General features: G+C 47.5%; 1 protein-coding gene across 13 annotated transcripts in view; it reads left to right on the top strand.

Annotated features, from left to right (window-relative positions):
* The window catches only part of PRKDC (protein kinase, DNA-activated, catalytic subunit), a 152519-nt gene that overhangs the window by 62232 nt on the left and 63985 nt on the right, over positions 1–26302 (top strand). For all 13 annotated transcript variants that reach the window (XR_014236507.1, XM_082364132.1, XM_082364137.1 and 10 more), the window contains 15 exons: positions 1954–2205; positions 3852–4075; positions 4643–4851; positions 5150–5282; positions 5705–5863; positions 6600–6803; positions 12385–12570; positions 12956–13060; positions 13867–14034; positions 16737–16864; positions 20359–20566; positions 23353–23531; positions 24768–24936; positions 25131–25196; positions 26192–26264. Coding sequence is in view for 12 of the 13 variants with exons in the window: in XM_082364132.1 (XP_082220258.1) it covers positions 1954–2205; positions 3852–4075; positions 4643–4851; positions 5150–5282; positions 5705–5863; positions 6600–6803; positions 12385–12570; positions 12956–13060; positions 13867–14034; positions 16737–16864; positions 20359–20566; positions 23353–23531; positions 24768–24936; positions 25131–25196; positions 26192–26264 (2463 nt within the window). In the remaining variant the exon portion in view is untranslated. The remainder of the gene's footprint in view (positions 1–1953; positions 2206–3851; positions 4076–4642; positions 4852–5149; positions 5283–5704; positions 5864–6599; positions 6804–12384; positions 12571–12955; positions 13061–13866; positions 14035–16736; positions 16865–20358; positions 20567–23352; positions 23532–24767; positions 24937–25130; positions 25197–26191; positions 26265–26302) is intronic.

Consider the following 26302-nt stretch of genomic DNA (forward strand, 5'->3'; position numbering starts at 1 on the left):
GCCCAGACTCTTCTGAGGTAGGACTGCTTGCTGCAGGCCCCGCGATTTCCAGCGGCATCAGCTCGGCTGATTCCAGACATTTCCACTGCTCTTCTTCCTAGCTGCCTGCTACAGGGACCTCGTATACTTTCAGTGAAATAATAGCGCTCTGCCTCTCAGAATGGTCTTTGTTAATAAGCACAGGATGCTGAGTACTGGTGAACGTTGCCCTGCTACCACCATGACTCACCTCTTTTGTGGCTTCCAGTGGGGTGTTTGCCCTCTTCTTTATCTTTGCCCCTGTGATTTTTAAGGTCCCGTGTCCTGCAGTAGTGCCCTGTGCGTGGTCGGGCCGGGTATGTGGGCACCCAGATCCATGGGATGTAATGACAGGTGCAGGTTTGGCCCCGCTGCGTGTCAGGGCCTCCCGATGCCGGCACCGGGGAGTCGGGGCGGGTTGGGTGGAGAGGCAGAGAGACAGAGACCACCTCACGGTGGGGAGGGCCCTCCCCGCCCCCCTCCCCCACCAATCCTTGACCTGTCTTGCTTCCCTCTAGACCTGTCTTCCCGGGTCCTTCCTTTCTGCACGTCCTCTTCTGCCGCTCTTAGCTAGCACTCGATGTAGAATTTAAATGTAGTATTCTTCACTCATGGTTACGGTTTTATTCATTTCTTCTTAGTGAAAATAATGGAATGTTTAATATTTCTTCCTAAGACAAACCCTGAAAACATGGTACTAATCTTTCACTTATATAGCTTGTGAGAAGTATTTTTTGACACAGTAAAAAAAACGTTTCTTCTTTTTTTCTTTTTTTATAAATTTATTCATTTATTTTATTTTTGGCTGCACTGGGTCTTCGTTGCTGCGCGCGGGCTTTCTCTAGTTGTGGTGAGCGGGGGCTACTCTTTGTTGTTGTGCACGGGCTTCTCATTGCGGTGGCTTCTCCTGTTGCGGAGCACGGGCTCTAGGCACATGGGCTTCAGTAGTTGTGGCTCGTGGGCTCTAGGCGCACGGGCTTAGTTGCTCCGCAGCACGTGGGATCTTCCCGGACCAGGGCTCGAACCCGCGTCCCCTGCATCGGCAGGCGGATTCTTAACCACTGCGCCACCAGGGAAGTCCCCAGTTCTTCTTTTGCATCAGAAATATATTACTGTTTTGGATTCTTCTGTACCTTCATTAGAGTCAGAATGACTTGACCTTTTTACAGCCACTGATTTCAGAGTATACAAAATACACTTTAATGTTTTTTTCTTTAATTTAGAAAATGATTAATACCTAAAAGAAAAATATCTTTTCAAAAGCAGATCATTTGACTCTCTTATTTATTAATAAGCACGGCACTTGCCATGTGGTAGATGCTATTCTAAGCACTTTTTCAGATATTAACTGCTTCGGTTTCACTTCACCTTGGTGACAACCTCAGAGGTAGATACTGTGTGCGTCTCACTGTGGACGAGGAAGCAGGCTGGCGAGGCCTGGTCCCCGCGGCCGCTGGTAGCACAGGCAGAGGGGCTGGAGTGTCTGACTGCTCTGTGTTTATTCCTTAAAAAAAGCAATAATGACTTTCAGGAAAAAAGGCAGGAGAAAGAGTGTGAAGTTTATAGGTATTCAAATGGTATCCGACTATGTTAATAATGTTTAAAGAGACTGAAGAGAATGGCTTTTGGTGGAAATACCTTCTTGACAGTAAGTACAGCGAGCAAGTTGTAAGTGCTGCGGTTAAAATAAGATTATCCTGGATCATTTTGGAGTTTCCGTGCACTGGTAGGTCGTTTATGTGGGACATTTTGAAATATTGTGATACTGCCCGTCTTGTTCTGGTCTGATTACATTTTTAACACACCAGACTTTTAATTTTTGTTTTTTATTATTGGGAGATGCTGCTTTTAATTAGGCACAGCGATTAGATCAAGTAATTTTTAACTACATGAAAGTGATTTATGTGTGTGTTTTAATCTTATCTCTCTCTCAAGGCAGCAAATGCCCTTCCCTGTGGCTGAGAGACCTGGTGCAGAAGGACGGCGTTTCCTTCCTCGTAAGCGCGTTTGAGGGGGGAGGCGCCTGCCACCCGCCCGCCGGCACCCTCGCCCAGCCCGCGCCCCCCCAGCCGCCCGCGCCCTTCGGCCTGCGCGCCGCGCTGCAGTGGATGGACGCGCTGCTGGCTGCGCTGGAGTGCTACAACACCTTCCTGGGCGCGGGGACGCTCGGTGCCGCCCAGCTCCGGGGTGGGTGGAGCCTCCCTGGGCCGGCACCGCGGGGCTCTGCCCGGGACCATGCCGGGGCCAAGATGGGTGGGGTTTGCTTGGACAGGATCGCAGGGTGTCATTTCTCCGGCTCTGCCTGCGTCTCCGAGCTCACGGTGAGGGTGGGGGGACTCCCCGCCCGGAGTCTGTGCTGCTTTCTTGCCCTGTTCACAGGTTCTCAGTGACCCTTACGTAAAGTAACCTTCTGAGGTTTTCCTGAGGCCCTCCGATCTTGTGCCACGTCTCTGTGTAGCGGTCTTTCGTTTCTCGCATCTTTCTGTCCCTGGAGCGTCTCTGTTGTAGTGCGGTAGTGGCGGTGCTGTTTGCGGAGGGCGTCAGGCGGGTGGGATGTGAGTGCTGGGCAGGCCCTCTCCCCCCGGGGGCCCCGGGGGCCCCCGCGGACAGGCGCTGGCTCTGGGAGTGGCGTCCCCCGGGAAGGAGCGCCTGGAGCCGGCTGTCGCCCGACCGCTGCGCTCTCTGCTTCAGGGTTCTCGGAGCGGCTGGTTGAGTCTTCTGGCGGTTCTCCTGGATGCCCTCCCGTGGGCGGAGCCTCAGACTTGCCCTCAGAACGGGCTGTGCTCTTTACATGATTGTTTGTGCGGGGGCGGGGCGGGGGCTCCGTTCCAGCTGGGGCGGCGTCTGACCAGAGGGCCTGCCGTTCTCTCCGCAGGCCTGTCTGTCAGAGGTGACGGGGTTGGGAGGAGTCAGACACGGCCCCTGGCCTGCTGGGTTCAGGGTACCTGGCGTTTGAGAATGCAGTTCTGAACACATTGTCTCCCAATTCTTTAAATACATAATGACCTGTCAGTTGGCAGTTTGATCGCCTTCCTTAAATCTAAGGAGAACAAAGACCTGGAAGCCATCACCCTAGAGAACCTAACCAGCCTCCACCTTTGTTCAGTCCCTTGGCTTGTGCACCGTTGTTGTCACGTGTCCCCTGCCTTTACCCCAGAACGGTGAGCTGTGCTCGGATTGCGGAACGGAGACCAGCGTGTCCGTCCTTCGTGTGGCGGAGCGTGTCTCACACTCGCGAGTTTGGGGAGAAACCCGTTTGGCAGTTGATCAGAAATTGATCCCATAAAACGCCAGCCACAGCCTCCGGCTTAAAGGCCACTGCCATGGCGTGTCTCTCCGTTGCCCTCTGAAGGACATTTAGGTTGTTTCTATTTTTTTATTATTAAAAACAATGCTAAAATTAACATCCTCAAAGCACATCTTTGCAATTCTGCCATTATTTCCCGAGGATAAAATTTCAGTGCTGGATCAAAGCATATGAGCTTTTAAACCTTTGATAGAAATTGGTGTGCACGTTTTTTTAAGCTTTTAGTATGATTTGGCAAATAGCCCTTCAAAAAGATCATGTTAATTTATGGTCCCACAGTAGTGTTTGAGAGCCAAGACCTAACCTTCCGTAGGTGTGTTCTTACTGTACGAGTCTGCAGTTGAGTTCTGTTCGGGTGGTGTTTTGAGATGAGAAGAAATAAGTGCCGTTTTATTCGGCTTTTATTAAAACCTTTAAAATTTTGACTGAAAGTATATCACACCTGTACTTAAAGACAGAACTTTACATTAATCTTAGTGGGTTTAGAAGGAAGCGTATGTTAACATTTTAATACAATTTTTTCTAGGTGCTGAAACACAGTCTTCACTTTGGAAAGCAGTGGCTTTCTTCTTAGAAAGCATTGCTCTGCATGATATTACGGCTGCAGAAAAGTGCTTTGGTGCTGGGGCCGCAGGTGACAGACCCAGCCCACAGGAGGGAGAAAGATACAATTACAGCAAATGCACGGTGGTGGTCCGGGTCCTGGAGTTCTCCACAACGCTGCTTGGCACCTCCCCTGACAGCTGGAAGGTAGGCCCGCCCGCTGCCCTGGTCAAGGGGCCTGTGCTTGGCTACCCGCTATGGTGGTTCTGGCCTTCTTAGAACTTTCCCTTGCTATAGGAGTTGTCTCTTCTTGAAAGTAATGATAAAACTGTGCGTGTACTTCAGATTCTCACTGTGCAAATAAAAGACACAGTTTTTCTAGATGTTTATTGGCTACTGTGTTTTATGCTGTGATCAAGCATCTGCCTGACGAAATGCTTATCAGCCGACATCTGTAAATGTGTCTGTGAGGCTGAGACCCGCACCCCCTCAGTGCCTGCTCAGCGCCTACTGTGCGCCAGGCCCCGCCTCTGCCAGGGCTGGAAGCGCAAGGCGCCGCCCTGTGAAGGCTTCCGGGGCACCTCCGGGCCGCCTGTCCACGTGTGCTCCACGGTTGCTCTCCCGCCGTGATGGCAGTCAGGTCCACGCGGCGGAGACCTGCGGACCGCAGAGCCTGAACTGTGTGCTGCCTGAGCCCCGCCCCATCCCTCCCGCTTGCTGGGCCGTCCACTGCGGTGAACGCCCCGACGCTGACCGATGGGTGTGTCTGTGCAGCTCCTCGGGAAGGATTCGTGCAGCGCAGACCTTATGAAGCTCCTGGTGAGAACGCTGTGTGCGCCCTCGAGCGTGGGCTTCAATGTCGGGGACTTCCCGGTGATGGACCACCTCCCCAGTGTGTGCGTGGGCCTGCTGAGGGCCCTGAAGACGTCCCCGCACCGCGCTGCGCTGGAGGCGTGCCTCAGGGAGGAGGTCACGGCATGGAGGTGGGGCTTCCGGGGCGGCCTCGGGGCGGGGTGGGGGTGAGGGCAGGGCGCAGAGGCCCCTCCACGGCTTAGCCCTCAGGGCAGCAGGCGGCCTGCGGGTGGCCCCGAGACGTCCCTGCGGCGCTGGCATGCACCCTAGTTTGCTTAACCGGGGTTTGCTGTCCAGGACCTGGCGGTGGACTGGGGCACCGGGAAGCTAGTAAATGCATTGCAGCAGTACGCACACCGTCTTCAGTGTCCTGGAACGTCGTGAGGCCGGCACTCACCTGGTTTCCTTTTGTTTTCCCTGCACGGCCAGCATTGAGGAGCTCTGCGCTGTTGACCTTTATGGCCTGGACGCTCACGTTCGTAGGGCCAAGCTGGCGTCTGTCGTGTCGGCTTGCAAGCAGCTTCACAGGGCTGGCTTTCTGCATGTTGTAGCACCATCGCAGGTAACCGTGCCAGTTTGTTTTACATTTTTCTTAGCTCATTATGCCAGTTTGTCGATTTATTTATAGCCTTTTAAAAATATCCCTTATGTACAGAGCATGCCGAGATAGGAATTAGAGAGATACTTGCTCCAGACGTGGCAGTGTTGCCTAGAGTGTAAATATGACAGTAAGTGTAAAAGTTTATAAATGTAAAATGAAAATAAAGGACACTTGAATATTTCCAGCACCTTCTGAAGACCTTTAGGCACTAACTGCTATTGTGCCTGTGTAGCCAGGAGCCAGAGGTGAGTGAAAATGTCCCTGACAGTTGGTAGGCAGTGGTCAGTGTTGGTGAACCTGGATTTGTATTAATGGAAGGTGTGAGATTGCGTTTTTCTATGTCATACCTCACTGTTGGGTATTTCAGTGTTGCTTTACTCTAGTCTGCAGATGAGCAGCATTCTCTCGGCACAAAGCTTCTCTCCCTGGTTTATAAAAGCATCGCACCTGGAGTCAAAGGGCAGTGCCTGCCCTCACTGGACCCCAGCTGCAAGCGGCTCGCCAATGGACTTCTGGAGTTGGCCTTTGCTTGTGGAGGACTGGTAGGAAAAACAGCTGCGTGCACGTGTGCTGTCCCAGTGACGTCAGGCGTCACTCACTTGCAGCATCTCTGAAAACGGGAATTTAGCTGGGTAACTTCTTAGCTGCACAAGGACTTTAACTGATTTACGTGAGATGACTTTCTAAAAGTTTTTTTTTAATTTTTAATATAAAAGGAGTAGAATGACCTTCTTAAGCTGAAGTTTTGTCTATCCCAGTTTATTTCCAAAAGGCCTTCAGGCAGAGAGCAATTTGTGACTGCAAAGCTGACCTGTGTTGACACAGTGGCCTCTGCTTCCCCCATCCTTGGCGACTCTTCAGAGGCTGAGGTGGGAGAGGCCCTGGAGGAGTGTCCCAGACGCCCCACAAAGCGCTCGTGGCCTTCTGAGCTGTGCAGGGCTGGCCTCAGACAGTCTCTCTAGCTGTGGTTCCCCCGTCCACCCCCTCCCCTTCTCGGGCCCCTCTGTCCACTCAGTGCAAACAGCCCTCACCCTTCCTAGACTCTCCCCTCAGAGCAGCAGCCACGAGAGTCTGTGGAACACTGGGAGACACGTGAGTCAGGGGAAGAGTTCTCACCCAAAGCAAAACCTGGAAAGTGGAGCCATGCTGAATGTCTACAGTTAGACCAACCCGGGCCTCCCAGGACCAGGCCCCTGTAGACTCTGTGTTCTCCGCTGTCAGAGTTAACAGCCGCCCAGGGAGTCGTGTGCCACAGCCCTTCTCGTTTCCTCTTTGCAGTGTGAGCACCTGGTGGGTCTTCTCCTGGACACAGCGGTGGTGTCCATGCCATCCTCAGGAGGGTCCCAGAGGAACATCATCAGCTTCTCTCACGGACAGTACTTCTACAGCTTGTTCTCAGAAACAATCAACACTGAACTGTTGAAAAATCTAGATGTTGCTGTATTGGAGCTCATGAAGTCATCTGTGGATAATCCCAAAATGGTAATGGATTTTTCCTTTTAATAAAGTATATTTTCTTTAGTAATGCTTATAAAAGGGTTGCCATATGCCTGAAATAATACAGCAATAAAACAAAGTGAGGGACTTCCCTGCTGGTCCAGTGGTTAAGACTTCGCATTCAGATGCAGGGGGGTACGGGTTCCATTCCTGAAAGGCCAGCCTGCCTTTTCGGCCCCACCGGCCGCGGCTGGTCCTGATGTGCTGCAGTCCTCCCCGGTCACGGCTTCCATGGTCTCGAGGCTGAGGCCTCACTTCCCACGTGTTCCTGCTCTAGTCCCTTCGCCCCCTCAGAGTGAACCTGTGCAGATCAGTATTTGTTTTTAATAAATTTATTTATTTATTTATTTTTGGCTGCGTTGGGTCTTCATTGCTGCACGTGGGGTTTCTCTAGTTGTGGCGAGCGGGGGCTACTCTTCGTTGCGGTGCGCGGGCTTCTCATTGCGGTGGCCTCTCTTGTTGCAGAGCCTGGGCTCTAGGCGCGCGGGCTTCAGTAGTTGTGGTGCGCGGGCTCCGGTAGTTGTGGCACACGGGCTCCAGAGCGCAGGCTGAGTAGTTGTGGCGCACGGACTTAGTTGCTCCGCGGCGTGTGGGATCTTCCCGGACCAGGGCTCGAACCCGTGTCCCCTGCATTGGCAGGCGGATTCTTAACCACTGCACCAAGGAATTCCAGATCAGTATTTAATGTATAGTTGACTTGTTTGCTAAACACAAAATTTTGAACTTTAACCTGGTCGGTAGACAATCAAAAATTGTTAACTGTTGGAATGATCATTCTAAGGGAGAGGCATAATTTCCTGCTGAGTTAATAAGCTTTTATTCCAAGCAGTGCTAGTTGTCTCTTGTAGGGGAAGATTTTGTGGTAGATTGCACTAGAAATTTGTATTTTTAGAAGTTAGAAATAAAATTGCAGTAGACCCACAACACTCAGGAAATAACAGCATTTCGAGCTTGTTAACTATTCAGACTTAACGGGGAAGAAACCATACTCATTTATCTCCACCTCCTCCCTAGATCCCTCTAAAGTGATAGAAGCAAGGTTGTTGTTTGGTTTTTTGTTTTTTTGAAAGCACAGCCTTAAAGGATACAGAAAAGGAGAAAAGACAAGAGTGACAACATTTTGGAAGCTAGAAAGCAAAAGGACAAGCAGTGACAGACTTCAGAGTACGAGAAAGCTGCAGTGGGGTCTTGGTGTGCAGGCGGTGGGATTGGGTGACTGTTAGCCAGCTCCCGCGGGCTCGCCCTGTCCTTGGGGGGCGCAGGAGGCTGGAGGTGCAGACCCTCTTGGCTGGGGGACCCTGGGCGTAGTTAAGGGTAAAGATACCTTTTTTCTAAAGAAACACCTTTAGTGAAAATTAGAATCACAGTATATAACCCAAGTATTTCTTTAAGCAACATAGTGAAGTTTGAAATGCTTTGAACCATAGCAAAAGCACTGTACTACTCCACTGGTGAGAATTCCACTTTGTACTTTTATCCCCAAGTTTAACGTTAGTTCCTCAATTCTTCTGATCTTGGTTTCCCACCGATTTTTTTTTGAACAGCCAAAGTGTTTCTGGTGTATGCTGTATTTCTGTGTTTTGCCCATTTTTCTCTTGGGATGTATTTTCTTATTAATTTGTAAAATTTTTGTATACTAAGTGTAGCAGACCTCTGTCTGTCCTGTATGCAGAAGGTCCTTTTTCCTACTGACCATTTGTCTTTCTCAGTTGGAGTGTTTATTCCATACAGAAGTATTTGATTTTTTTATAGTTAAAGAAGATACCAGTCTTCTTTTCAGTTGCTCTGTTTTTCATGTCATACTTAGAAAGGCTTTCTCCATCCCAATATTATCTTTAAAATCTATCTGCCCATGTTTTCTTCTGTTACTTTTATAGTTTCTTTTTTAAACAAATGTAAGTAATGCAAACAGCACTGTAGAAATGATATTTTTTCCTAAATAGATATATACTGGACAAACATTCATTCACAAATGCATATTTTCCTCATTAATTCAAGTTTCTAACTTTTTCAGATCCGAATCTCTATACAAATTTAGGTCGGAGGTTGTTTAATTTGTTACTTACCTATCTATTTTTCAGCCAGTACCACACTTTTAATTTCAGCAATTGTAAGATACACTTTAATATCTGGTAAGGCGGTGTTCCTTCGTAGTTTTTTTGTGTTTTAGAATTCTTAAAGCTATACTTGCACATTTTCTTTAAAGTGAAATTTAGAATCATTTTGCCAAGTTTCCTACAGCCCTCTCCACAACATACAGGGATTTTGAGTGGTGATACAATGTGTATAGAGCATATTTAAACCAAGTTGACCTCTTTAAAGAAAATTAAGCCACGTTTTCTATAGTATGTCTCTCAGTTTATTCAAACATTTATTCATGTTCTCAAATCTTTTTGAGAACTATTGTGTATTCATACTATTATGTAGAATGTTATAATTGTATATTGATATTGTATGCTGTATCTTCACTAAATTTTTAGATTAGTTTTAACAGTTTTTTGGTAGAGCCTTGAGGGTTTTCTGTGTATCATATCATCTCCAGATAGAGACTGTTCTGCTTTTCCTGAGTGAAAGGATACCTTTTATTTCGTGTTCTTGTCTGACTGCTGTGACCGGAACTTCCAGTATTACGTTGAATGCACGTGGCGGGTGTGGGCATCCTAGTCTTTTCCCTGATCTCAGAGGAAATGCGCACAGCTTTCCACTGCTGAGTATGATGTTAGCTGTGGACTTGTCATATATGGCCTTTATTATGCTGAATATAGATGCAAAAATCCTCAACAAAATACTAGCAAACAGAATCCCTCTATACCCACTTGTTGAGAGTTTTTATCATGAATGGATGTTGAGTTTCGGCATATGCTTTTTCTGCATCTGTTGAGATGATCAGATGATTTTTATCCTTTATTTTGTTAATGCGGTGTATCACCTTGATTGATTTGCGGATACTGAACCATCCTTGCATACCTGGAATAAATCCCACTTGATCATGGTGTGTGATCCTTTTAATGTATTACTGAATTTGGTTTGCTAATATTTTGTGGAGGATGTTTGCATCTGTGTTCCTCAGGGATATTGCCCTGTAATTTTCTTTTCTTGAGGTGTCCTCGTCTGCTTTTGGTGTCGGGGTGACGCTGGCCGTGTAAAACGAGCTTGAAAGTGCGTCCTCCGTGCCCCCTCCCCCCACCCCCCCAGCTTCTTTGGCAGAATCTGAGAAGGTGTTAGTTCTTCTTTGATTGTTTGGTAGAATTCACTATTGAAGCCATCTGATTCTGGACTTTTGTTTGTTGGGATGTTTTGATTACTGATTCAATCTCCTTACTAGTTCAGATTATTTCTCAATGATTCAGTCTTGGTAGGTTGTATGTTTCTAGGAATTTATTTGTTTCTTCCAGGTTGTCCAGTTTGTTGGTGTATAATTGTTCCTAGTGGTCTTTTTTATGGTCCTTTGTGATGTAAGGATACCTTCTGGGGAATTAAGTGAAAGCCTGTCCAAGTTCTGAACCTTGAGGCTTTAGGCCATTTTCTTCAGTTTGGCTCTCAGAACACAGTCAGCTAGATATACCCTCAGGCAGGATTTCAGACTGTTCTGAAAAGCCTGAGAGAAATTCAAGATACCGTTATCCCAGCCCAGCCAGATCGGCTTCCAGTGGTCTTCACTGCTGGTGAGCCCCGCCCAATGCTCACGCGTCTGTCAGTCCCTCAGTGGGTCCCGACCACCGTGAAGCACCAGGCGCTCGAGGAAAGGGCTTCCGAAAGGACAGGCAGGGAAAAAGCACTTGAAACAGAGATTATTCAGGGAGATGGGGGTGTAAAAAGAAACTTCAGAGAGGTGAGAGCAGATACTGTGTCCATGAAACAAGAATCGCTGTTGAGAAAGAATATCAGAGAACAAGAAAGAAAATTTGTGAATTAAACATAGGCATCACAAAGAATGCCTATGTGGCATTAAGAATGAAGTGGATTTGGAAGATAAAGTTCAGGAACGCTCATGGAGAGTAGAGTAAGGTTACAAATCAGAAAATGGAGAAACGATGAGGAAACTTGGAATCGATCTACAAGGTCCAGCTCCATGGCCTCTGCCCCTGACAGAGGACGAGCCAAGTAGAGGCTTCATGGATAACGTTTCAGGAATGACCGTTCTGAGTTCCAGGTGGAAAAGGCCGTCGAATGTCCAGTGCATTGTATGGAAACAGCTCCACACGGAGCAGACTTCTTGAAAATTTGAAACCTTGGGGGTTCCCCAGGAGAGAAGATCCTGAAAAGTTTCTATAAGAGAAAAAACCCAAAGGTCTTTCAAAAGGATCAGGAACCTGGATGACGGTTGTCTTTGCAACAGCAGAGTGCAGCCTGGGAGACAGTGAGCCAGATTTCTTGCACAGTTTCGGAAAGAATACTTCCCACCTGAGTGGGAGGGATTATCGATTATGAGTGAGAGCCGAGTGCAGGTGTTTCGGGGGTGCCAGGTCCCCGTGGGGTCTGTGTCCTGTGCTCCTCTCGCTGGGAAGCTGCGGGGGGAAGTTCTCTGCCGAGATGGGGCAGAAGCCAGGAAAAAGGAGGGCGCGGGGTCCAGAAAGTTTGCCGGCGAGTCTCCCGGGGGCGGGGGGTGACCTCCACTCAAGACCCGGACCGGTGTCCCTGACCCTCCCGAGACGGCGCCCCAGGGATGGCTCACAGCCTCCCTGATGCGTTTGCACGTCTAGAGGAGACGTAGTGAATTTGGGAGAGTTTGATGACAACAGTGACAGTCATACATTGAGAGAGCTAAGGGGGCCGCTGGGGCGCTGTCCCTCTGCCAGGCGAACGTCCACGTACAACTGTCTGTACAGTCGGCCCTCGTGTCCACGGATCCCCCTCCTGCAGACCGCGCGGCGCTGTACTGCGCGTTTCCACGTTAAGTGCACCCATGCAGTTCAAACCCGAGTTGTTCAAGCGTCAAGTACTTACTTCAGGGAGATCAAAATGTTACGTGAGGAAGGAAATGTGTGCTAGTACTCAGCTCGGATCATCTGTGAGCGGAGCTACCTGTCACCACGGCAGGAATATTGAATTAATCTAACCGAGTTTAGGAGATCACTGTTGGGAAGGCAGTAGGACAGGAGATGTGCACGTACCTCCCTGTGCCCTTGCGTGCCCGTGTCTGTGTGTTCCTGCGTGCGTGTGCATGTGTGTGTTTCCCACTGTGTGTCCCTGTGTGCATGTGTGTGTGTGTCCCTGTGTCCCTCTGTACGTGTGCCTTTGTGTGTGTCCATGTATGAGTGCATCTGGTGGTGATGGTGACCAGAGAGAGCTGATTTCCCCTGCCATGGAGAATGGCCCCGACCAAGAAAACAATAGATAGCAGTTTAAGCATTATTTCATAAAGGGGACCACTGTATGCCTTTGTGGGAAAACTTACATGTTAAAGTGCTGTTTTCAGGTATGAGGAGTTGTGAAGTAAACAGCTATTCTAGGAATAGCATCTTCATTTTCCAAGAATAGCTTTGAAAAATGACAGTGAATTCTGTTGCGTGTCTGTCAGCCTTGATGGTAAGAGTTTTTCTTGCTTCACCCCGCGCTGTCTCAGGTGAGTGCCGTTCTGAATGGTCTGTTGGATCAGAGCTTCCGGGACCGAGCCAGTCAGAAGCACCAAGGCCTGAAACTGGTGGGTACCATCCTGCAGAGCTGGAGGAGCTTCGGCCCGTGGTGGGCCAGGGACGCTGCCCCGGACAGTAAACTGGCCGTGCTGACCTTACTGGCAAAAATTCTGCAGGTATTTTGAGAGACCTTGGAAATGTAGTTGTGTCTGTTGCTTGCGTCTTTAAAAATTTGATGGAGGTTTCTTGAAAAGCTCATTGGTTTGACAGAAAATAACTTGGACAGTTGCTGATTACCTTACATTTTATACTTTTCTATTATTTTACATGATCATCTTTTATTCTCGGTTTCATTTCTTATTCTTTATCTTCTCAGTGTAGCTTTACGTGCATTGTCTTAGCGGATAGTTTTAAAATATTTCAGAACAGGAATTGTTGAAATGCTGTTGGCGCCCAAGAACAAATGTATAGGTCATTTCTGAAATTTAAAAAACTGAAAAAATGTATTAAAGGAAATTAGAGGCATAATGTAGAAATGTGTTTTCATTTTCCCTCCTTTAGATTGATTCATCTGTATCTTTTAATACAAATCACAGTGCATTCCCAGAAGTTTTTACAACATATGTTAGTCTACTTGCTGATCCGAATTTGGGTCTACATTTAAAGGTAAGTGGTTAAAAAGATTTTTTTCAGATTATGTTCTCCATTTTTTTGCCTGTTCTGTATTTTTGTGTATTTGTGATATTTTCTGTTTTCTTACTATGGGAAATTTCAGACATACTCAGAAGCAGAGGGACCAGCACAGTGACCCCCGGGTACCCGTCACCGGCTTCTGTGGCCCTCAGTCATCTTTCTGTTAATTAATAACAGAAAATATCTCGCTTACTTTTAGGGTCAAGAACTTAACAGATTTTGTAATTTTAAAGTCCTGTAATAATTAGATTTTACACTCCAGTAAAGTCTGGCCTTCATGAAAACCATCTTTGTAGTGGAACATGAGGGTATTCCTTTGGAATTTTCTGCTCTGTGTGATTAATCAGGTTTCACATTTCTCAACACGAGGAGGTCTGGGAACCGACCTGCTACCCAAGGGAGGAAGGAAGCACACCGAGTGCCCTGGAGCCCTGAGTTCCGCAGTCGCCCCGTAGGGTATTCACGATAGTCTTCCCTCACAGAACTCAGGCAGCGCACTTCTAGTAGAGGCTGTGTTTGCAGAGGAGATCCACACGCAGAGTCGGGCTGCCCTGTCCTGTGCTCACACGGGACAGCCCTGGCTCAGCCCGCGAGCCCGACAGTGGAAGCCGAGGGCCGGGACGCGTCCCGCTGGTGGGTTGGATGCCGCCGAGGAGGTGTCCTGAAGTGGGCACGGCGTCCACGCGTGTGGTGCTTGCTCGGCTCCGTCTTCAGAAAGCAGCCGTTGCGCTCGCTGCGAGGAATCCCGACGCCAGTCTCACGCTGCGCTCGCTCTGCAGGGCCAGGTTGTGACTCTGCTCCCTTTCTTCGCCGATGTCACCGGAGGCCACCTGCAGGAGCTGAAGCACGTTCTCGGGAGGCTCACTGTTTCTAACTTCCCGATGAAGTCTGAAGAGTTTCCCCCGGGGACCCTGCGGTACAACAACTACGCGGACTGTGTGAGGAAGGTTAGTGTTGAGCAGTAGCAGCTAAGATTAAGCCCTGCTGGTTCCCTGTTACATTTCTTGGTGAAAAGAAGTAAGTGAAATATTCAGAGTCAGAGAGTGTTCACACTTTAAGGATTCATTTTAACTCATTTTGAAAGCTTGTTGTCTGGAGGCTGATGCGTATCTGAATCCTTTGGGGCTGATTTTTCCCCCATTTAAAAATTGTGGAATATTTTACGTGTAATGTATACGCTTTGAAGAATAATACCGAAGAGAGCTAAGAAATAGAATATCACCTATATGGTGCAGTTTCTGAAGTTTAGTTGACTAGTGGTCATCTGAGAAATATCTAGTGGTTATCACTTAGTTAATATACAGCGTAAGTTCCCGAAACACCGGGGGCTTAGCCAAGGAGCTAGGTTCTCCCCCTCCTGTACAGTTCTAGATCCTCTACAGGGACCCCCTCTCCTTTACCTTCTTCTCTGTCGTCCCCCGCACGTAGCCTCTACCTTGTCCAGGTTGGCTGATCCAGCTCCTGTCTTGTCCCTTCTAGCCAGCAGGAGGGAGGAGAGGGCAGGAGAGAGCATCCCTTTCCTTTAAGGGCTTAATCCAGACCTTGCACGTATTAATTCTGCTGATACCCGACTCGCCACATACACGCGAGCGAGACTGTGAATGTTCTTATTTTGGGCAGCAGTGTACTCGGCTAAAACTCAGGGGCCAGCCAGTAGGAAAAACGAGAGAATCGCCATTGGAGGGAGGGTGGGTGGTGGTCGCCCATACTCGTGATGGACTGAGCCCTGGGCTCAGGAATAATGAAGACAGTGTCTTTGTTTTCAAGGAGCTTATAGTAAAGCAAGGAAGAAACGATGATTAAAACACACTGTATAAGTGCCAGGGTAGAGATACACATACTCTCCAAGGATGGCTGCACCAGTGTATCCCATCCCGCATGTTTTTATGGTGTGACTTTCCGTCACATGGGGAAAAAAGAGACGTCATACGTTTTGAGCAATGTAGTCTGATTTTTCTCCTGTTGCGTATGGGTTGTCCTGAAAGATACACTAGTAACAAGAAAATAATACAGTGGAAGTGATGCTTGTGATTCTAAGTCTAGCCTTCAAAGGTTTCCAGCTCATTCCTGGGTCTCTGGTCTGTGGGACCCAGTCACCATACTGTACAGAAGCCAAGCAGCCCCACGGAAAGGCTGTCTACAAACCACCCATCCACACGGATTCTCTCCGCCCCATCCTGATATGATTGTTTTCTTTCAAATATACAGAGAAGCTGGAAGAATACTAAACAAGCATCCATATAACCATCTCTTGTATTCAGCAGTTAACTTTTTGCCATATTTGCTTTGTGTGTGTGTGTGTGTGTGTTTTGGCTGAAACACTTGCGAGTTAGCTGCAGACATCCTGGTGCTTCACTCCTGAATGTTTCAGCAGCAGTTCCTGAGAGGCAGGCACCACGCTGTTACCAGGCCCAAGAAAATTCTCGCTGCTCTCAGACCCTGTGCTGTTTCGTCCACGGTCACGTTTCTCCAGATGTCCCTGTGCTTGGCTGGATTTTTCAAACCAGGATCTAATTAACGATTGGCTCGAATGTCATGTCTCTGGTGTCTTTAAATCTAGGACTACTTCACCCCCATCCCTTTTATTTCTCTGCGACATTGGGTTTTGGAAGTAACCCTAGCACGTCTCTTGGATGCTGTCCCATTTGTCTGATTGCTTCCTTGAGGTGCGTTTTGGCTTTCCTCACCCTCTGTGTTTCCTCTAAACTGGAAGTTAGGCTTCAAGCTTGGCTGTGAGATTCAGGCTAACCTTTCTGGCAACAGCCCCACAACCTGGAGGCAGGTGTCGTGCACGTCCCCTTGTGAGCGACCTCGCATCTGGTGGCCTGGGTGATGTGGTAACCTCCTCATTTCTCTGTCGGATGGTGTGTTCTTTCTGCACCGTCATGCCAGTGCCATCTGAGTTTCCTGCTCCCCCGCGGTCTGCCGGCAGATGGTTGTCACGTCCACAAAGGTTCTGAGTAGATCTTTAGTACTTTCCCTTAACGTAAATGCAAGTGCAGACAGTCGCGGCACCTTTGAAGACAGCTTCCAGTCTAAGAAAGATGTAAACCAACAGGAGAAAGGAACTCAGAGGGAACAGAGACAAGGTGAGATAAGAAGGTCGAAGAGACTGTTCAGAGCAGCTGCAGAGAGGAGAGACAGTGTATCAGGTGCGTGAGCTAGGACAAGAAGGCGCTCTTGGAAATTCAATACACACGAGCAAAACTAAAAACCTTCACCAAATGGAAGGTGAGCTTGCAGCTGTCTCCTAGAGAGCAGAGCAAAGGGGCAAGGAGATGGAAGATGGGAGGTGAGATGAGAACACTGGACCCACAGCCTGGAGTGTGTGTGCTGTGCAGTGAGGCTGGTGTGAAGGGCGCACGCTGCCGCCCCCAGAGGGCCCGGAGCCGTGGAGGTGAAGAGAGGACCCCAAACACGGTTAGAGGAAGAATATCTGCAAAACTTTGAGAGAATCAAAACTCAAATATTTAACAAACATTGTTATATGCCAGGCATTCCATAGCTGCAAAAATGACATATATTAGCATTTGTTAATCTTTGTGAAATTGTTATAATTTGCTTTCCCTGTTTATTTGAACTGTCAAAAAAAATCCAACGCAATTATTATTATTATCATCATTATTATTGGTGTGTGTTTCTTCTATAGCTTCTGGATGCGTTGGAGTTATCTCAGAGTCCCGTGTTGTTGGAGTTGATGACAGAAATGCTTTGTCGGGAACAGCAGCATGTTTTGGAAGAATTATTTCAATCCACTTTCAGGAAGGTAGCCGGAAAGTAAGTCATTCTGAGTCTGGGATTCCAGGAACCATGTGTGTTTCATTTCTGTGGGAGATTATCATCTCTGTTCTTGCAAACGATGAGTGCATTATTTCAGTAGATGCAGATAAATTTTTGACAGAATCCAGCGCTCATTTACTCATTGATGATAAAACTTGCAAAAGGTCATCTATGAAAAACCAATAGCCAACAAAATATTTAATAGTGAAAGGCTGAATTTTCCTCCAAAGTTGGGAACGAGGCGGGGACGTCTGTTCTTTTCTATCCAACATAGTCCTGGGGGTCCTAGCCATCGCAGCCAGGCAAGCAGAAGAAATAAAAGGCAGTCAACTTGGAAAGGAAGAAGTAGAACTGTTTTTACTCACAGATGGCACGAGGTAGAGAATCCTGAAGATCTACAAGAAACCATGAGGACCAGTAAACAATTACAGAAAATTTGTCGGATTCAGGATACGTATTCTAATGTCATTGGTGGTTCTGTTTATGAACAGAGAACATTTGACACTGTAATTACAAATGTAATACCATTCATGATAGCACCAAAAAGAATAAAACACTTGGGAATAAATTTAACACAAGAAGCACAAGACTTGTACACCAAAAATTACAACCTGTTGCTGAAGGAAATTAAAAAATTAAAGATCTAAATAGATGGAGAGATAGTCCATGCTTGTGAGTTGGAAGATTCAATATTGTTAACATGGCAGTTCTATTCAAATTGCTAGATTTAATGCACTCCATATCCAGATTCCAGCAAGCCTCATTTTTTGGGTACAGGAATTGACTAGCAGTTCCTAATATTTATAGGGAAATGCAAAGTACCCCTTAACAGCCAAAACAATTTTGAAAAAAAGAGACAAAATTGGAGTATTTTTCACATCCCAGTTCTAAAACTTACTCCAATGCTACAGTTGTCTCTGTGAAAATTAGTTAATATTTTTCATTTTTAGAACTTTTAAAAACAAAACAGAAGTAAATTTCAATCAGTGGCAGTTGTTATTCTTTTTTATGTTCAAACTGTCCCATCTGTGGCAGTGGGAGTCCATGGCGGCCGGCTCCTAGGTTCTTGGGCAGCCTTCCTTAGTCTCTGATGTCTTTTACGTGTCTTCTGGCTCAGCAGATCACCTCAGGCTCGCCTTGACCCAGAGTCAAGCCGTTTCTCTAGAGAGCCCTGTGAAACGGCACTTAGAGACCACAGGCTGGGTCCTCAGTGAACTTAGTGCTACTGGGTTATAGCACTAGTACCGGTTAGTGCTGTACTGAGGAATAGTTTTGTTTGTTTTAAGGAAAAGAAAAATATCCTGATACTTTCCTTTCAATCTTAACATTATGGGTTTTTTATTACTTTTATTATTTTTCCCTTACATTGTAGATTTTAATTTTTTTCTGTTCAGTGTTGGTTTTTTTTTGTTTGTTTGTTTTTTTGTTTTTTTAATAAATTATTTTATTTATTTATTTTTGGCTGTGTTCTGTCTTCGTTGCTGCGCATGGGCTTTCTCTAGTTGCGGTGAGCGGGGGCTGCTCTTCATTGTGGTGCGCGGGCTTCTCATTGCGGTGGCTTCTTGTTGCGGAGCACGGGCTCTAGGCGTGGGGTCTTCAGTAGTTGTGGCGCACGGGCTCAGTCGCTCCGCGGCATGTGGGATCTTCCCGGACCGGGGCTTGAACCCGTGTCCCCTGCATTGGCAGACGGATTCTTAACCACTGCGCCACCAGAGAAGCCCCAGTGTTGTTTTTAATAACATTTCACCAGTATTTAATTGCTTTATCCTATAATACACATAAAATATTTTCAAAACTAACACTACCAGTATTACTGCTAAGAATAATCATAGCTGGATGAAGTTAAAATTTTTAATTTTATTTATGATTTACTTAGAATATATTCTCTGAGGATATACAGTCAAATTTTGTGTTCCAGAATCACTTGAGAGTGTTTTTCAATGTGCAGTTATTATACCAATTCATTAGGTATGCTTCAATTCATTTTCAGATCTTAGAAGTTTTTTTTTCTTTTTTGACCTAATTTTCTTATTGAATATGTAAAATACATACGTGATTTGAACGTTAGAAGTACGTAATGCGCTACATTCAGGAGCCTTGCTTCTGTCTCTTCCCTGTCCTATCGTTTTCTGCCCTTTCACCTTTTTTTCTACTTCATGTTTTCTACAGATCACACTAAATCAGCACGTAGAGATCTTCTGCTTTCCTTTTTTTTTTTTTTTTTTTTTTTTTTTTAAACAACTGTGTAATTATTCACTGTGTGGAAGTACCAAGTATTTTGAAGCAGCCCCTACTGGTGGGCTTTTGGTCAGTCTTTTTGCTGATAAGAATAACGGCATAGTGAATAGCCCTGTGCACATGTCATGTTGTATTTTGCCAGTGTAGCTTTGGAGTGGATTTGTAAACGTGAGTGAAAAGGTAAATGCATTTGTGACTTTGCTAGATATCACCACATCCCCTTTTGGGGCTGTATTATTTGCATTCCTGCCAGCAGTGGATGAAAGTGCGTTTCATCACAGTCTTGCCAATAGACTATATTGTCAAACATTTGGATTTTTTCCAGCGTTAACAGGTGAGAAAGGATTTCTGAGTGTTGCTCTAATTTGTATTTCTTTTATTGTGAGTAAAATGGAACATATATTCATATATTTAATGCTCATTTGCATTTATTTTTCAGTAAACCATCTGTTGGCCCATTTATGCTCTTTTCCTTTGCCTCCTCTTTCCTTTAGCTTTCTGTGTAAGGGCGGTGCATCTCCACTGTGCTCAAAGCAGGATGCTCCTTGAGAGAACTGAAATCTAGGACAGTGTCCAGATGAATATTGCAGAGCCCATGTAGATCTAGTGGTGTCCTGCAACCTCAAATTTTTGTGACTGAATTACCTTCAAATCCAGTATTTTTGCTCTGGGTCATAGCTAACTTCTGAGCATCGAGATTTTAGAACTGGAAATGATTTTAATGATCATTCAGTCCTAACCTCTTATTTTTATAGGCGGGGAAGCTAACGCTATTCTTAATTAGTAGATTTGTAGACGGAATCGTATAGGTGATCATTCATATACCGTATTACCCAGATGAGAAAACAAAAGGCCAGCTGAATCATCTCTGCCTGGGAAGTAGGAGTGGCGGTTCATTACTGAGGAAGAGGCTGGAATTGTCTGATGAGGATTCATGAGTCTCAGGCTCTGGGATACATGATGGTGTCGAGGCTGAGTCTCTTCCAGAGCCTTCCAGAAAGACCATATTGAAAGTAAATGAAAAAAGTTCTTTTTCCTAATGCCTAAATAGGCATGAGGATTTCTGGGGATGAGTAAAATAACATGACTTACGTACAAATGCTTCTTGTATTTCCTGGTTTTTATACATATAATCTTTAAAGGTATTTTTCTAATTCATAGTCATTGGCATTTACTTTGCTTGTAATGTAGTAGGCCGTCATGAAATATTTGTTTCAAGCCTGAATGTGCATGTCATTTTCTTTTTTTCTTAGGGGTCCATGTGCAACACAGTTAGGCCTTCTGGATAGTGTGCACGGGATGTTCAGGAGGGATGACCTGCTTCCCAGCGTCACCCGCCAGGCGGCTGTGGACCGAGTCCTCCTCACTCTGCTGTGGCACTGTGACCTGAATGCTTTGAGGGACTTCTTCTGCAAAGTTGTGGTGGACGCCATTGATGTGTTGAAGTCCAGATTTATAAAGGTATCATGGTCTGTGATTAAATTGAACGTTAATAAGAGCTGACAGACCTCCGTGGTCAGTGTCGTTAGAAACTGCCATGTGTTCAGTCAGGGGCGTCTGTAGCTCAAGGAGCGTCCCCTCCATGTCCTGATCTCAGCCTGCAGGCATGTGGTGTCTGCGTTAGTTTCCTCAGGCTGCTGTCACAAAGGACCGCAGATGTGGCTGAGAACCACAGGCCTTTATTTCCTCATAGCTCTGGAGACCAGAGGTCAGAAACCGCCTCCTGGGGCTGCACTCGCTCCGGAGGTTCTGGGGAGAGGACGGCCCTCACTCTGCCAGCCTCTGGAGGCACCAGCGTCCCTCGGCTTGTGGCCACATGGCTCCTCCCGGTGCTTCTCTGCTCGCTTGGCTTCGTCCTCCTCCTCCTCCTCCTCCTCTTTTTTAAAAAATCCGCTGTTTTTCTTCTTTTATTGAAGTGTAGTTGACTTACAATGTTGTGTTAGTTTCAGGTGTACACCAAAGTGATTCAGTTATACATGTACATGTGTCTGTTCTTTTTCAAATTCTTTTCCATTATGGTTTATTACAAGGTACTGAATGTTTCCTGTGCTATACAGTAGGTCCTTGTTGTTTATCTGTTTTATGTATAGTGGTTTGTATCTGCTAATCCCAAACTCCTACTTTATCCGCTGTGCCTCCCCTCCCCCTTGGTAACCACAAGTCTGTTCTCTGTGTCTGTGAGTCTGTTTCTGTTTAGTAGATAAGTTCATTTGCGTCATATTTCAGATTCCACACATAAGTGATACATATGGTGTTTGTCTCTCTCTGTCTGACTTCACTTAGTATGATTATGTCTAGGTCCATCCATGTTGCTGCAAATGGCATTATTTCATTCTTTTCTTGGCTGAGTAGTATTCCATCGTATCTGTGCACCACAGCTTCAGCTTCTTTATCCACTCCTCTGTCAACGGACATTTAGGTGCTTCCAGCTTCCTCAGTTCTGTCTAATCTCTCTCTGCCTCCTGCCTGTAAATATGATTGCATTCTGGGCCCACTTGGATAATCTTCTCAGGGTCCTTCGCTTCATTTCATCTGTCTCATCCCTTCTGTTATACAAGGTTAACAGTCACAGGTCTGAGGCATTGGAATGTGGGTATCTTTTTGGGGCTATTATTCAGCCTGACACAGTCTAAACCCATTACGACATCGACTTTTAAGTCCAAAAGCTCATCTAAATATTATTAGCACAAAGTCCCAAATCTCATCATCTAAATCATATAAACCACATATGGGTGGGTTTTGGGTATGATCCATCTTGGGACCAAACTCTCTCCATTTGTGGACCTGTGAAACTAGAAAACAGATTATTTGCTTCCAGAACACAGTGGTGGGACAGGCATAGGATGATAATCACAGACATTCCTGTTCCAAACAGGAGAAAATGGAAGGAAGGAGTCTGTTTTTCAAAGCAGTTTTAAAACCTGGCTGGGCAAGTCCATTAGGTTTCAGGACCCGGGAGTAATGCTCTGTGGCCTGGCGTTCTGCCTTCTGGGCCAAAGACTCCATCCTTGGAGTCATTCTGCTTTGTTCTTGAAGGTTAGCATTTGTTTGCAGCTGAGTAGTTTTGTCTGTTTCTTGCCTGTAGAATTTTGGGAGTACAACATCCTTTTTTCCATTTCATTTTGTCTCTGTCCCTTTCAGTACAGCTGGTATAACATTCTCAGAAACCTTCTGTCTCCCTCGTGCTCATCCTGGAGATTCCCTCCGTGAGACAGCGGAGTCCCTTCCTGTGCGCGGCTGCTGTGAGGCGGCTGAGCGCAGCCGTGAGCCACAGGCGTCGTTTCTTCAGCCATACCCTCAGTCTTCTCGCCAAAGCGTGCTTTCCTAACAGCCAGTCTCCTGACGTTAGTGTCTTCTACAGTCTGGATGGGCTGAGAATTTCCCAAGTCATCAAGTTCTGGTTCTTTTTGCGTAACAGTCTTTGTCTCAGTTAATTTCTCGCCCCTCACAGTCTGCTGTAAGCAGCAAAGCAGCAGCCAGGCAGTACCTCCAGCAGATGTACTTGGAGATCCTCTCAGCTCAGCGTTCAGGTGCACAGCCTGCAAGTTCTGCTTTCTGCACAACTTCAGAACACTGTTCAGCTAAGTTTTCTTGTTAGCCGCCTAACAAGGATCCTCTGTCCTCCAGTTTCCAAAAATCTGGTACTTACTTCCTTTTGAGACCTCACCAGCAACTACTTTAATGTCCATATTTCTAATAAAAATATGTTTATGATGATGGGCATTCCCTAAGACAACACTGGCTTTCTGTTCACTTCCTTCTGGGTCCTCGCCAGCAGTGCCTTTAATGTCGATATTTCCTAACAGTGGTCTCTACAGGGCAAGCTAGGCCTTTTCTGTCATGCACGGCAAAAATTTTTTCTACCTCTACCCTCTGTTCAATTCCAAAGCCACTTAAGGTATTTTTTTCATTTGTTGCAGTAGCGCTCCAACTTTTGGTACCAAAATGTGTCTTAGTTTCCTTAACCTGCCGTAATAAATTATCATAAGCTTGGTGGCCCAGAACAAAAGTTTATCCTCTCACAGCCTTGGAGGCCAGAAGTCCCAAATGAGTTTCACTGAGGTGAAGTCAGTATTTGCTGCCACACTAAATAGAACACATCAATACTTACATCCACGTTTTAGCTCTTGGGCTACCTCTTGTTGAAGTGGTTTAACATCTTTGTTAAAATTACTTTCAATGTAAAGGGCGTTGAGTATTAAATTTGATTTATTCAGTAAAATATTTTTCCTGTTATCTTTTCTTAGCTGAATGAATCTTCCTTTGATACTCAAATCACCAAGAAGATGGGCTACTATAAGATGCTCGATGTGATGTACTCTCGTCTTCCGAAAGACGATGTTCACTCCAAGGGATCTAAAATCAATCAAGCATTCCACGGCTCGTGTGTCACAGAAGGAAATGAACTTACAAAGACCCTTATTAAGTAAGGTTTTACTTAATTTCGGATTGTATTTAACTTGTTAATATTTTTGATACATATATCTTTACGCATGTATATAACGTGAATAAATGTTTAAACACTGAATTTTTAGTTTTCCTATGTACAGACTACTTAGATGGACTTTAATTCAGCATGTTATTGGGTAACGTTTTATCCTATACACATCTTCTATACAGAGTAAAGCTCTTTTTCTTTTACTGTTTTTTCCTACTATTTTTTCTCCCTCAATAGCTTGATATGTTTTTAGTGGTATGATTTACAGTAAGGAGGGATTTAGTGTATTTTATTTTTTCTATCATTTGAAATTAAAGGAGTGTTAAATACTTCTAAGCAGACGTTTTGTAAAGCACAGAGTAGTCAGATACGTTTTCTCTGAAGCCGGCCTTCTGGTGAGGCTCCTCTTAGTGTTGAACACCGATGTGCCAGGTCTCTGCAGACTCACCTCTAGCTCCTCTGACCCTCTCCTCACGTGTCCTCCTCAGTGGATGACGTCGTCACCACGAGCGTCCTGGGGGTCGTGTTATTTTTCCTTCTGAATCTCTTCAACCTCTGCACACACCCTGCCGGCCCCAGAGCTGGTGGATTTGTGTCCGCGGGGCTCCTGGCACCGGTGGCTCGTGTGGGTGGCACTGGGGTTGCTGGTGAAGCGCCGCAGGGGCCTCCTGCGTGATGGGTCTCCCTGCCCCGAGGCCTGCCGCTCTCAGCCCCGCTGCCAGAGTGACCGTCCGTATGTTACAGGAGCCCGACGGTTTTGTTTCCCAGCCTGAAGCCCTTCAGAGGGACCGCGTCCTGGTAGCAGGGGCCGGCAGGCTTCTCCCCTCGAGGGCTGGGCGGTAACCGCTCCGGCTTCCTGGGCCCCGTGGAGCGGCCGGCAGCAGCGTAGATGGGGGCCGTGTCCGCAGCGCACCGTGCTCGCGTGCTCGCGGGGGCTGGCCGCAGCCGCAGGGCGAGACCGCGCTCCTGGGTGTGGCTGGCAGCCGCCCACCCCGCCTCCGCCGCTGCCGCCCCCCCCCCCCCCCCCCCCCCCCGACGCCCTCGCGGTGCCCGCGTGCCGCTTCCCCAGGGTCGCTTCAGGCCCGGCCTGCTGGAGCCCTTCCTGCCCCTCAGGCTGGGCCGCCGCCCGCCCGGCTTGTTGCGGCCCCGGTAGGTGTGGGTGTGGGCGCCCGTGGGGCCGGCTCACCCCGCTGGATGGACTGACGCTCGCCCGGCCGCCCGCAGGCTGTGCTACGACGCCTTCACGGAGAACATGGCGGGGGAGGCCCAGCTGCTGGAGCGCAGGCGGCTGTACCACTGTGCCGCCTACAACTGCGCCATCGCCGCCATCCGCTGTGTCTTCACCGAGCTCAAGTTTTACCAGGGCTTCCTGTTCAGTGAGAAGCCGGAGAAGGTAGGCCCCTCCGGCTGCCGGCCGGGCTGCCCGGGCTCTGCGCCCCCGGGCCGCGGTGGGTGTGCTCCTCCAGCCCTGCGTGCGGACGGACGCGGGAAGGGGCGGGGGCGGGGGGCGGGGCCCCGGGGCTGCGTCAGCGCCCGGCGTCTCCGCCTGGCGCTCAGGCGTCTTCACGTGGGGCTTTGCGTTCACAGAACTTGCTCATTTTTGAAAATCTGATAGACCTGAAGCGCTGCTACACGTTTCCCATAGAAGTGGAGGTGAGTGAAATTTTTCGTGGTGTTTCCAGGCTACGAACACTTAGCACACTTATGCTTATAGAGAAACACACTCATCGCGCTGAACGTTAACTGCCCAGTCCTCAAGTCCGCTGTGAGCTGTCAACACGGGCAGCTTCTTACAGTTTGACCCGAGATACGATCTCAGGCAACTACAAAACGGTGGTCATGACTCGGGTTTTCCCTCAACTTGTGAAGGACAGAAAGTGCCACTGAAAGGAGCTCTTAGGACACATCCCTGAAGTTGTTTTCTCAAGTTCCTCTGGTCAGTGAAGTTGAGATCCACCCCGATACAGGGTTAGGCCCTGGGGGCCCTGGTGGGAGGCTCGGCGCATCACGGGCGCCGGGAGCACACGTCTTGGGGGGAAGATGCTCTGGCAGAGGAGCCGAGCTCAGCGGAGGCCGGGGGGCTGCAGCCTTCCGCAGCCCGGCGGGCGGGCGGGCGCTCTGGCCTCCACCCCTTGTAGTCTGCCTGGTGGCTCACAGGTCCAGGCCAGTGCTTGCTTCCCTCCTTGAGCCCTTTTGGAACAAGACTGGGAAGTTTCTTCTAGGCCTGTGTTCAAAGAACTAAAGACATGAAATAATAAACACACATGTCCATTAAGCCTTCAGACACTTACCGTGCATTACTTGTGGACTCCGCCGCGGCCGTGAGGCGCTGTGACCTGTCGTGACTTTACAGTCCAGGGAGCTGAGGCTCATAAGTGCAGACGACGGGTCCCCAGGCCTGTGGCTGGAGGCGTGCAGCCCACGCGGGTCCCAGAGCCCGAGGGGGGCACCAGCTCCTGGCACCCGGCGGAGGGGTCCTTCCTGAAGGGCGCCCGCCTGTCTTTGTGGGGGGTTTTCAGTGCTTTTAAGTTTGGTTAAAGTTTTTGCTTGAAAGTTAATATTTGTGATTTTTGCCAGATTGCTACTAAAATAGAAAATATGTGACCACGATTCTAAGAAGTCTTAAATTGTCTGTTTTTGCCTAATAGGTTCCTATGGAAAGAAAGAAGAGGTACATTGAAATTAGGAGAGAAGCCAGGGAAGCAGCTAATGGGGACTCAGGTAGGACGTTTTCAAAATGATGAGAAAGATTCCAGTAG

This window comes from Balaenoptera borealis, assembly GCF_965194805.1.
Source record: "Balaenoptera borealis genome assembly, chromosome: 17".
Lineage (NCBI taxonomy): Eukaryota > Metazoa > Chordata > Mammalia > Artiodactyla > Balaenopteridae > Balaenoptera > Balaenoptera borealis.